We start from the raw sequence: 11,695 nt of genomic DNA on the forward strand, positions 1-11,695 counted from the left end.
GGCTACAGGTAGTTTGTCATTTATCTTTGGAAAACAAAAACAAACGAAATCTCTTAATGCACATTTCTCTCCAGCAACCACACCACTTACTTCTCTACTTTATTTACTAGCTAACCTTCTGGAAAAAAATTATTTGTATCAATGTTTGTGCATCCTCTATTCCCATTCCTGCTTTAACCACTTCAATTTGGTTTCCATCCCCATCACTCCACAAAAACCACTCTTGTTAAGGTCACTAGCAGGTTTTATGTTGCCAAAACCAACCCGCACTTTTTGTCACCTTACTTGATTTTTCAGCAACATTCAACATAGCTGACCACCCACTCCTTTGTGAAACATTCCTCTCTCTTGAATTACGTTACACCACCACACTCTGCTGATTTTCCTTCTGTCTTGCTGGGCTGCTCTTTCTCTTTTGCTGGCTCCTCCTCCTCTAACTGACCACCTAAATAGGATGTTTCTTAGGGCTCAATCCTGGGCACCCCTTCTCATAATACATCCTCTCTTTAGGTGATCCCATTCATTCCCATGGCATTAAACATCATCTATGTGCTGACGATAACCAAATTTCTATCTCTAGCCAGACCTCTTATTTAGAGGAGAGGTTCACCAATCCTTCCGCTGACCATTATTCTCCACATTAGCACTCCTTATTTCCTTCATAGTACGTAGCATAATTTTGCTTATTTCATTTGTTATTTACTTGTTTTGAGGCCTGTCTTCCTCACCTGACTGTAAATTCCATGAGGGCAAAAGCACTGTCTGTCTCGTTCACAACTATATTGCCAGTCTTTTGTATACATGGCACACAACAGGTATTTGACAAATATTTTTTGAATAAAGAATGAAGATTTCTAACTTTTGATTTATATTGTTATAAATGTTGTATTACAAGTAAAAATTAAATATTATAAAGCTTTTGTTGTTCAACTGTCTTTTGAAATCAGCATTTAAACAATAAAAAATATGTTCTAAATACATATATAAAAATGATCTACCACTAATCCATAATGTGCTATTACAGTGATGATAAATTCCACTGATACTTTTCAAACTGTGGGCAATATTTATCAGGCTCTAACAAGAATTCCTTAGGAACTTTGTTAAAATGTAGATTCTGATTCAGCAAGTCTGGCCTGAGAGTCTGCATTTGTAAAAATTCCCAGTTGCCAATGCTACTTGTCTACAGATCATACTTAAATTAGCAAAGGTCCCAAGGATATCCTTGTCATATACATGATTTATGAACTGAACATTTTGTTGGACCCTAACATTGTGTCTAGTACAATGCAAGGTGATTTTTATATACATTATCTTACTTAGGCTGTGGCTGGTCTCTTGCAGCATAGTAAACTTAGAGTGGTTCTCGACCTTACCAAGAACAAATGTCCACCTTTTAGAGAAAAATATCTTATAATATCTCTTTTACCATCATGAATTAAATACAACCTATCCACATGTGTGTTTTAAAGAAATAAAGCCCTAACTGTAATATAAAGATGAAATCAATAATTTGTATTTCAATATGTAAATGTACCAGAAAAATTATTCCAGAAGATGTAATAATAAGGTAGTCAGATGTATTTGCAGTCACCATGAATGGAAGAGTAGAAAATGCAAAGACACAGGTAGCATCAATAATGGCAAAAACCTAAACAAAGAATTATCTCTTAATTTACATAGTAGTTGCATTCTTAGACAATTTAGATTGCATTAAAACCATGTAAAAATACTTCACGTTTATACATAAAATGGAGTTAGGTTCTAGCAGTCATTAGACAGACATAAAATGTTACTGAGTTTCGGAAAAGGGAGAGATTCCAACTTATAATGAGGGACGGCTGCCTGAAAGAGATGGTATTTGGGATAGGCCGCATTGATGAGTGAGGACTGCAACTGGCCCAATGTGATACTAATGGTGTTGAAAGGTCAGGAGAAGTTGTTTGGGTTAGAGAGATAATGAATTCATTTTTGGACTTGTTGAGTTTGAACAGCATTAGGAAAACTGGGAGTTAGGAAAAGCTATGCATGTTCAGGGAATAAGCAGTCCAGAATAACAACATGAGGCTACTGAGGATACCATTGGCAAGGAATACTGAAGCTACATGTGTATTATCTGAAATGCCCAACTAAGAAATACTTAAAATGAGTTTTGAGTAGGGGAGTAACTTGATATTTTAGGAAGATCATTCTGGCAGCAATCCTCAAAATGGACCAAAAGAGGCAAGTCTAGATACTGGATTACCAGTAGAAAAAACATGTAACGGTCTGAATTATTAGTTTTCAAAATGTTTTCTATGGAACTCCAGGGTTCCAGAGGGCTGCCACAGGTGCTGATCTGTGGCAGGGGAAGGAAAGGGCCAATAGCTAGGTAGGCCTTGCAGTAGCGTCCTGATCTCTTCCCCTTAAGTGGAATATCACACTTGCATCTGGATCAACGTAAGATTTTGGTATAAAAGCTTGTTCTGTTGATAAAAAACAAATTTTGTCTTGTTTTATGTCTCATTTAATTCTTGTTGAACTGTGAGACTGACCATGGAATACCTCAAGGGGTCATCATACAATCATCAAGCACCACTGGATAGAGTTATAGCTATACGATTTATAAGCACTACCTTAATTTTTAATATAATTTTATTTAATCATTATTTGTCTTGTTATATAGAATGTGCTTCCACTCCCAAGTTAGATTACTTGTAAAAATTTTCTAGTTGTTTGGGTTTGCGGCAAATAGGATCACATTAGGTCATTAATGTTCGCAAGTGATAATTGTGGAGTCCTTTCAGAATCTCCAAATTCCTTTCATTAAGATGTGTACAGATGCTGATGACTTAGCTAACTTAGAATCTATATACTTGTGTACTCCAGTCTCTCAGCCCTACTACTTCAAATTTGAGCTAGGATTTTTACATACATTATCCTATTTAAATCTTTACAAAAGCCATAACATTTACAAATTACCGTGTATTGTTGTATACCTTCAGAGTCACTCACAAAGAATCAAAACAACAGGTTACATACATAAATGCCAAGGGTCTATTTTATACTGAATTGTTGTTTACCAAACAAGTTTACAATTTTATTTCTAAAATGCATGAAAAATGTTTAAATGGTCTCTATTCTCATTATTTTATCCACCCACAAAAATATTCCTATTAATTCTGGGGAATTTTGTTTTTATGGTATCAAGCAGAAGTATGTTGGTTAGGATGGTCTATAAACTCTTTTGTCCTGTTGAAATAATTCACAAACCAAGACAGGTAGAGAAGTAGTGATTTATACAAGTTATAAGTAATTTTTCTCACCTGGCCCCCTTGAATTCACTGGCATACAACTGCTTTAGACAAATATTTCTTGTAAGCCCATGGACCATCTATTTCTCAAGGTCTGAGTGGTACAGCATAACATCCACAGTACCAAAATAAAGTTAGGAAGATCCATCTACAAAGAAGTCATATAGCCAAAAGGGCCAGAAGTTTAATTTCTGACAGTCATAATTTCTACAGAACTTGCTGAATCTTAGACAATACTGGCTTCCAGAGATTACTTAGTAAGAAAGCAGTTTTATATACCAGTTTTCTATTTTATGCTTTCGTTTGTCTGTTTTATTGAGGCAAAATTGGTATATAACATTATATAAAATTCAAGTATATAACATAATTTGACATCTGTATACACTACAAAGTGATCACCACTAAGTCTAGTTACCATCCATCACCATACGGTTGACTTCCTTCACCCATTTTGCCCACTCCCTGATACCCTTCCCCTCTCGTAACCACCAATCTCTTCCCTATATCTATGAGTTTGTTTTTGTTTTGTTCCATTCATTCATTTGTATTTTCCAGATTCCACATATGAGTGAAATCATATGGTATTTATCTTTCTCTATCTAACTTATTTCACTTAGCATATACCCTCAAGATGCATCCATATTGTTGCAAAAGGCAAAATTTCATTCTTTTTTCATGGCTGAGTAGTATTCCATTGTATATATCTATATCTATATCAACCACATCTTCTTCATCCATTCGTCCATTGATGAACACTTAGGTTGTTTCCATATCTTGGTTATTGCAAATAATGCTGCAATAAACATAGGGGTGCATATACCTTTTCAAATTATTGTTTTTGTATTCTTCAGATAAATACCCAGAAGTGGGATAGCTGAGTCATATGGTACTTCTATTCTTAGTTTTTATGGGAATCTCAATACTGTTTTCCATAGTGGCTACAATATACCAGTAGTTTCTAAACTTTTTTAAAGAGGCATTTCATTTTTCAAAATGAAATCTTACATGAATTACCATATGTGAAACAGATAAGAGTATCTTAGTATACAATTATAAGTTCAAGTATATAATAATTACTAAAAAAATTGAACAATGAGAACAAGGCTGTTTTAATAAACAAAAACTGAAAATCTTGAATTGTGAATGAAAGCTGAAGCTTTATATCAGCTTCACTGTGTAAATTATTTCTGTATTTTGTCTTTGCCAAATGAAAAAAACTAAGATGCATACCATATAAAAACTATTACTACCACTTGCAAGTGTCTCACCTTATTTCAAAATAGTTTTTAGTTAAACAATTCCCTGAAATTTGAAAGATGGTAATCTTCATTTCAAAGTTAGATCATTAAAAAAACCTAACAATTGTTCATGTCCTTTAATTCTGAACAGATAAGGACCCCAAGCTTATAATAAGTATTTTAAAAATTTACAATATATAATCATGATACACTATGCTACATATTCTTGTTATTGAGCAGCTAATTACTATACCATGACAAAAGCATGTCCCAAGCACCTTAGCATGACTTTATAGGCACTTAATTTAATACAGAGAATAGGATAGTTAGTGATATCTTACTTAAATAATTTTACATGAACAAATATGCATAGGAAAAAAAATAGCAGTGCAGAATCACAATCTTACTCAAATCACATTTAGAAAATTTTAATATCTTCAAAGAGTTGGTTAAAAAGTTTTATTTTGAGGTCAGAGTGTAAATTTATACATTGATAATCTTCAATGAATTAAAATTTGATAAATGACATGCATGAAAGTCAAATGAAATTTAAATTAAGTTAGCCCCTGATGCACATCTGTGGTACTGTCAATAGTGTACACGGCATATAATAAACCATTAATATTAGAAAGCACGATTTCTTAACTACAGAGATAAAGGCAAATGATGACAAAAATGACTAGTTATTAAATATCAAAATTAATTACTTCCAGTTTTCAGACTGGAGCTATTATACATCGGCTATGATGTAATTCCACATCTATAAAAAATGTTTATAGATTAGTAAGTACGATTTTTTTTCATATTCACAGTGTCTATATAAGTACTATTGCATGAAATTGTTCTGATTTGCCAAATATTCTGATAAATAGTCTCTCAAATGGACATCACTTTGCAAATGAACTGACAGTGTTGTGATAGAGAACTCAAATAAAGTAAAATATGTTAGTCTTAACTTTAAGAATCAAAACATTTGTTGTGAAGAAATGGTTTATTGTAGAAATTGCAGTGCTTCACTGAAATAAAGAATGTAGCAAAATTTTTAAGCAAATCCAAGAGTTAGAAGGTACTATATTATTTTGCCCAGAGCAAAGCCAATATTGGATTAGAAAAAGATGGTTGTATTCATCCTGTTGGATTTAGCCAACATTCCAAACTCCTCTACCAAACCTTTAACAGCACCTTTGACAAATTAACCAGCAAAATGAACTAGTTTCAATGTTACTATTCCCTTACTCTCTTTGCCATAAAAGCTGAACAAATGTATAGTCAAATGACTAAATACATAGGCAACTCATTGATTAATTTATTCAATAAATACAACTGCATTCCTACCATGTGCTGGGGATTAGACTGGATACTACCTATCACTGGTGATAAAAAAGATCTCTACACTTTGGAATTTGACAGTTGAAAAGGGGCTATAGGTGTATTAATGACCTAAATAAGCAAGAAATCTAGTTAAATAATCTTCAGATTATTAAGAGTTAAGAATAGAACACAGAGTTTTGTATTGTTTCATCATTGATGCTATTGAAATGTTTTCTATTTATTTTTTTAAATTTCTTTTATAAACCCACAAATAACCTGATGTGCCAAAAATTTCATCTCTAAGAACACTCATTAATAAATACAATTTGTGATATGTATATTTGTGTTGCAAATCCCATCGATGTAAAATGTTACAAGGTGAGCTAATTTTGAATTATTGACGATGAGTAAGAATGTTGTTCCATAAACATTTTATGCTATTTCACAGCCATTATTAAACATCTACTTTTTTTTTATCTTTCCTATAAAGGACACATATCCAATATAATATGATATCAACTCCATATTATTTTGATTTACTCCACATCACTTTGGACTCTAAAAACTTTAAGTTTGGATGCAAAAAGCAGATTTCAATAAAGGCTGAAAAAATTATCTCATCATTAATCACAGTAATTAAAGTATTTTGATAGATTACATAGTGGTAATTAATAGTTACACATAGATCACATTTCAAATAATCTACATATAATAGAAATACATTATAACTATTGTTATATTATTTCATCTTTTTTTTAGTGATTCAAAAGGCCTAGGGTCAACCTTATGATTTCTAATTATTATTAATGTAGAGTTGTATTTCTTAAAGGATAGATAGCAGAGTGTACTATATGTCCTTGTGGTGTTTAGGTTCTCTTTTCACAATAATTAACAAATCCTTAGCACAAACAAAATTTATGGAGCACTTACTACATGCAAGTTTCTGTGTTAGACACTCGGTTCTTCTCATACATGGTCTAAGAATTATAGCTTGAATCAGGAGCCAATTAACATTGGATATCTGATAAAAGATCTACCAATAATCCTTTATTCCTAAATAAGTGTTAGATATCTATATTTATATATTAATAACAAGTTTATAATAAGGCATTTAAAAGGTATCACTGGAAATTTTCATGCAAATTTTATGGTACCACCTATATCTTACTGACTGAGAAAGCAAATTTCTGCTCATCTTTGATCTATATTTCAATGCGCTAATATATGATCCTGAAATCTGCTGATATAAAGTTAATAGATAATATTTGGCTTTAAGTGATAGTCTAGCTAAAAAAAAAATTTTGTTTTCTAAGTTTTCTCTTTCTATAACGACATTTAATTAAGTATTTAAAAAATTTTCTGAGTTCTATCAAAGAATTGCTAGCACCAATCTTAGTCACGAAAATTAAACAAAAGACATCTTGATAAACATAATAAAAATTACTTTTTGGCACGGTTTTCTTAACTGAATGCAACAAACTCTGAGGGTCTTTTATGAACCAGGAACTGTTCCTGGCACCAAGCATATAAAAATGAGAAGCTTAAAAAACAGTGGAGGAATGAAGACTTAAATCAAGAAATAATTTCAATACAATTGGCAGAAGTATGCACAGAAAGGAAAGGCCCCAAGCCTAACTGGAGGGAGGTGAGGGACTGGGTAAGGTAACCACCAGAAGGCACCAGGGAAGGTCATCAGAAGGGAATCATGGCTATGATGCCTGGGCAGTCTTGAAAGATGAGTAGGCATAACCAGGTAAAGAATGGAGTGAAAATTTTAGCAAAGTCATGGGAGTATGAAATGGTATATTGGATTATAGAAAATTTTCTAAAATTATGTTCTACCAGGACTCCATGGCCTTTTTGTGGCTTTTGTTCCTTTGAACTTCACCATTTCATCCTTCATCTGCTCATACTGGAAGGCTAGTAAACTCCACCATTTGGAGGCTTTATCTCTGTAAATCTCAACCATCTGGAGTACAGAAAGAGAACTTGAAATGAAAAATGGCTTCTACACAAGCCATGTGGTGAAAAGTAGAATATGACATCAAGGAGACAAAAGTTGAACAGTAACCTGGGAATATTTAGTGTAGGAGCATTCAGCTCTGCACAGCTCAAAATCCCCATCAGAATATACTAAGGAACGATACATTACCTGATGGTTAGAATATGACCCAGGGTCACCAAGATAAAGTTATCTAGTGTATACCTGTTTATAAAGCAGGTGGCTGTATAATAAATACACCTAAAAAGATCTCTATCCAATATTGTTTAAACAGAAAAGTTGTATATTAAGTGAAAAACATGTCAATACCTGTGAAATTCATATTTATGAACCACCTTATTTCTCAACCATATAGATAGAAGAGATGTTATTACAGCACGAATAAAATTTAGCAACATAAAGAGTCTTTGGATAGAAAATATTTAGGATCACGAATTTTGACAAAAACTTATAGCTTCTAATTTATAATATGCATTAACTCTTCATTTTCATGTGACAAGGTTCTTATTTCAAAAGCTTGTTTCATCTATTTTCATGCATAGAAAGTCTCAGTAAATGGTGATGAATGAAAAGATGAATGAATTTAAAAAGATTTTATATGCTGAAGGAACGACTGATTATACAGCTTCACATTTCACAATAAACTGTAGCATATTAATTTAACCACCAAATTAGGAAGAAAATGAAGGTATTCTATAAAGTATTTTTCTTTCTTACATTGTCAAGAAATGAGAGGTACAAAATATACTATATTTTACTATATCAAATACTCTGTCCTCAAGGACCTGTTAGAATAGCCAAATTCACATCATTAACCTTTTTTAAATTTTATTTTTTAAGTGTCAAAGTTTTTGTATTAAGCTTACTATATACCATCTTTCTCTAGAAACATATGAATTTTTTCTAGTCCTCTAAATTCATAACTGATCACTGATCTATATTCTATAGTGTATCTCTTTCCATTTATAGTCTGTATATTCCAAATTAAATTCTACACAGGTTTTCATTCTTTCCTTATTCAGAGAGTCTTCATCCAGGTTTAAATAAAAGTCTTTGTTATGGTATCAGTATATTAAATTATGCTATTTAGTTAATAATTTCTTTATTTCGCATTAAATAAATGAATTTGGTAGTGTTAGCATTTACAGAGAAACACTCCAGTTTCCACAGATTTACACTATCTTGTACGTTATTCTTTAGAAGTGAAGTGGTTAAGACTAGGAAAAAATAGTGTTGGAGTACTGATTCATAACTTCACAAAAACAAATTAAGCAATTCATTTGCAATAATTAAAGCATGAGAGATTTTAAAATTATTTTTCATAGTGTACAGCAGCCTAATTTTTTTCTGTTCTTAGCCAATGAAACCTTTACATGTTAAAAATTACACTTCATAAACCGTTTAAAAAATATTTGGTGCCAATTTATTTTTAAACTCTGATTAAAATTTTAAAGCATAGTTTTTCATAAGAAAACACTTGAAGCATTAATCAATAATGTCCATTTAAAAGTTCCTATACACATACTAAATACATACTGTTCATTGACTTATCATCCGGCATTCCATTTAGAGAAAAAAATGTGTATATGAGCCAAGGCAGTTAAAAAAAAATTGTTAGCATACCCATGTACAAACTGAGGATTCAGGACTACACTACTGCATTCAATTATATTGTGAAACAAAAGCTTTACCATGTTTATCTTCATGCCTCAAAGTATTTAATTAAATTTTAATAACTTCACATACTCTAGACCTAAAGCTGCCAAAGATCAAGGTTCACTGGCAATAAGATCCTTCAATTATTACGAAGAAAATATCCATGCTATTCATATTTATCAAATTAACATTTTAATTAGGTGTCAGTATCTCATTTATTAAACGAATACGTTTCTCACAAATTCTGATTTTCTAAATATCACCACCTCCCCTAACCGAGATACATCTGCCATTTTCAAGGTTTTAGAAACGCTTGTTGAAAAGACTATTGAAAAGTTTACAATAGTGTGGAATTTTAGTTATTCCAAGGAAGTACACATTGAATATTTTTTGAGAAGCAATGATAGTTTTATGACTTTCAAAATGAATTCAAATGAAACTCAATGTGAGCCTAATTTTTGCTTTGGGTAAAGAAGGATCATTAGAAGATTGAGTTCCAAGGGACCAGCAAGTGCCAACCGCTTTAAAATTTACCTTTCCCATATGACAGCATTTACTCTTACAAGAAGGAAAAAAGTCACCTTTCTTTCTAAACAAGGCACTCAGATTAGCCTAATTCCAATGAACGCTGGGGTCATGGACCAAACAACAACAACAACAACAACAACAACAACAACAAAAACCACCAAAAGGATTAATTATTCCAACCCAGGTTTGCTGCCATTTCAGGGACGCCCCAGAAGTACTCTTCCTCTGCAAATTTAGTTGACCCCTCATGTCTGACAACCCCTAATAACTTGCGGAGAAGTTACAACTTTCCAAAATTAGGTGGGGGTAGGGGACAAATGAGACATGTATGAGAACCCACAGGCTTCGCCCTCTGAAATGCATCATATTTACTTTTGACAAAAATAAATAGAAGCAAAACCGAGATTCAGAAGGAACTCTCTCTGCTGCGTGCCCCGGTCGAGCTTTTCAAAAATCCCTTAGAAAAGAAGCAGACTGGAGGCTCACCTTCCATCTCGCCGCGGGGCTGGGCTGGGCTGGAGCTGCCGCTCTTGCTACCCCGCCACTCCACGTGCTCCTGCCGTCGCCAGGACGCAGCGCGCAGCTGGCGGGAGATTCCCAGCGCGGGGAGTCCCCGGGATCCGGCGTCCGCGTCCGCGCAGATTAAGGGGCAGGAGCCTACGACCCGCCGGTGCGCAGGGTTACAGCGGCGCTGGCTGGCGGCAGCTTTAAAGGACGCTCACCTCCAGTGCAGAAGGTTCCGCGCCTCCAACCCCTTTTTGAATGTCAAACCGGAGAACCCCCATAGGATGGAAATGGCGCATCAGTAAATTGTCTCAGAAGGTCTATTTTAGAAGGATAATGGATGGGAGAGTAATATCACATGGTGGGGGGAGGTGGGGCTGGATTGCTGAGCAAGATCTGAAACTTTTGGTCTAGATTTGGGGATAATAGCCATGAATATCATCAATGAGAATTCACTTCATTCGAAGCATTATGTTTTTCTTCCTCAGTTTTTTTATTTCACATGATAAAACTTCTTGGTCCAAGTTTTCAGAAAGTTCTAAGTTCAAAAAGACTTCGGCATTTTTATCAACTTAGTTTTTTTCTTTTTGGAAGCAATCCTCTCACTTTTGTTTTTCCTTCTTGGAACTACTTGGTTTATTTGCCACCACTCATGACATACTACACATTCTATGTGTGTTTTCTACTACCCTGCCTTCTTCCAAATAGGATCTGAGACAGCTTGCAAAAATACATATATAATGTTATCAGAAAAGTAAAGAAAGTAGAGCTGTGGTGGGGGGGGGTGGTTATAAGATAGTAAAATTAACTCAAAGATGTTAATACACAGAAATGTACCAGTAAACATGTTTTTCCAATATCTTTGCTGCTTTATAGATGTAAAGCACACATTTGACTGTAGGAAGAGGAAAGGGGAAGTGACCACATAACAGTTTTTCAAAGCAGAACTTTTCTTCACACTGGGGTCTAAAGGACACTGTTCAGGTAAACTCTCATAAAGATACCCAGTGTGTTGAATCAGACATTTCAATGATTCTCAAAAAGACCACTTCCACTCTTAGTAGAAAGTTATAGTGTTAAGTGTATAAAATATATTTGAGACAAGGTTGGAGGGTTTGTGCATCAGTAGACCATATCAGAAGAAACCCATACTTAGGAGTTAA

General features: G+C 33.7%; 1 protein-coding gene across 2 annotated transcripts in view; it reads right to left on the minus strand.

The window, feature by feature from the left end:
- IKZF3 (IKAROS family zinc finger 3) overlaps positions 1-10,716 on the minus strand; it is a 75,521-nt gene extending 64,805 nt beyond the window's left edge. For both annotated transcript variants that reach the window (XM_011383030.2, XM_011383029.2), the window contains exon 1: positions 10,515-10,716. In XM_011383030.2, coding sequence (XP_011381332.1) covers positions 10,515-10,521 — 7 coding nt within the window. In that variant the 5' untranslated portion in view covers positions 10,522-10,716. The remainder of the gene's footprint in view (positions 1-10,514) is intronic.
- Positions 10,717-11,695: the final 979 nt, after the last annotated feature.

The sequence above is a fragment of the Pteropus vampyrus genome, unplaced genomic scaffold (assembly GCF_000151845.1).
Source record: "Pteropus vampyrus isolate Shadow unplaced genomic scaffold, Pvam_2.0 Scaffold503, whole genome shotgun sequence".
NCBI lineage: Eukaryota > Metazoa > Chordata > Mammalia > Chiroptera > Pteropodidae > Pteropus > Pteropus vampyrus.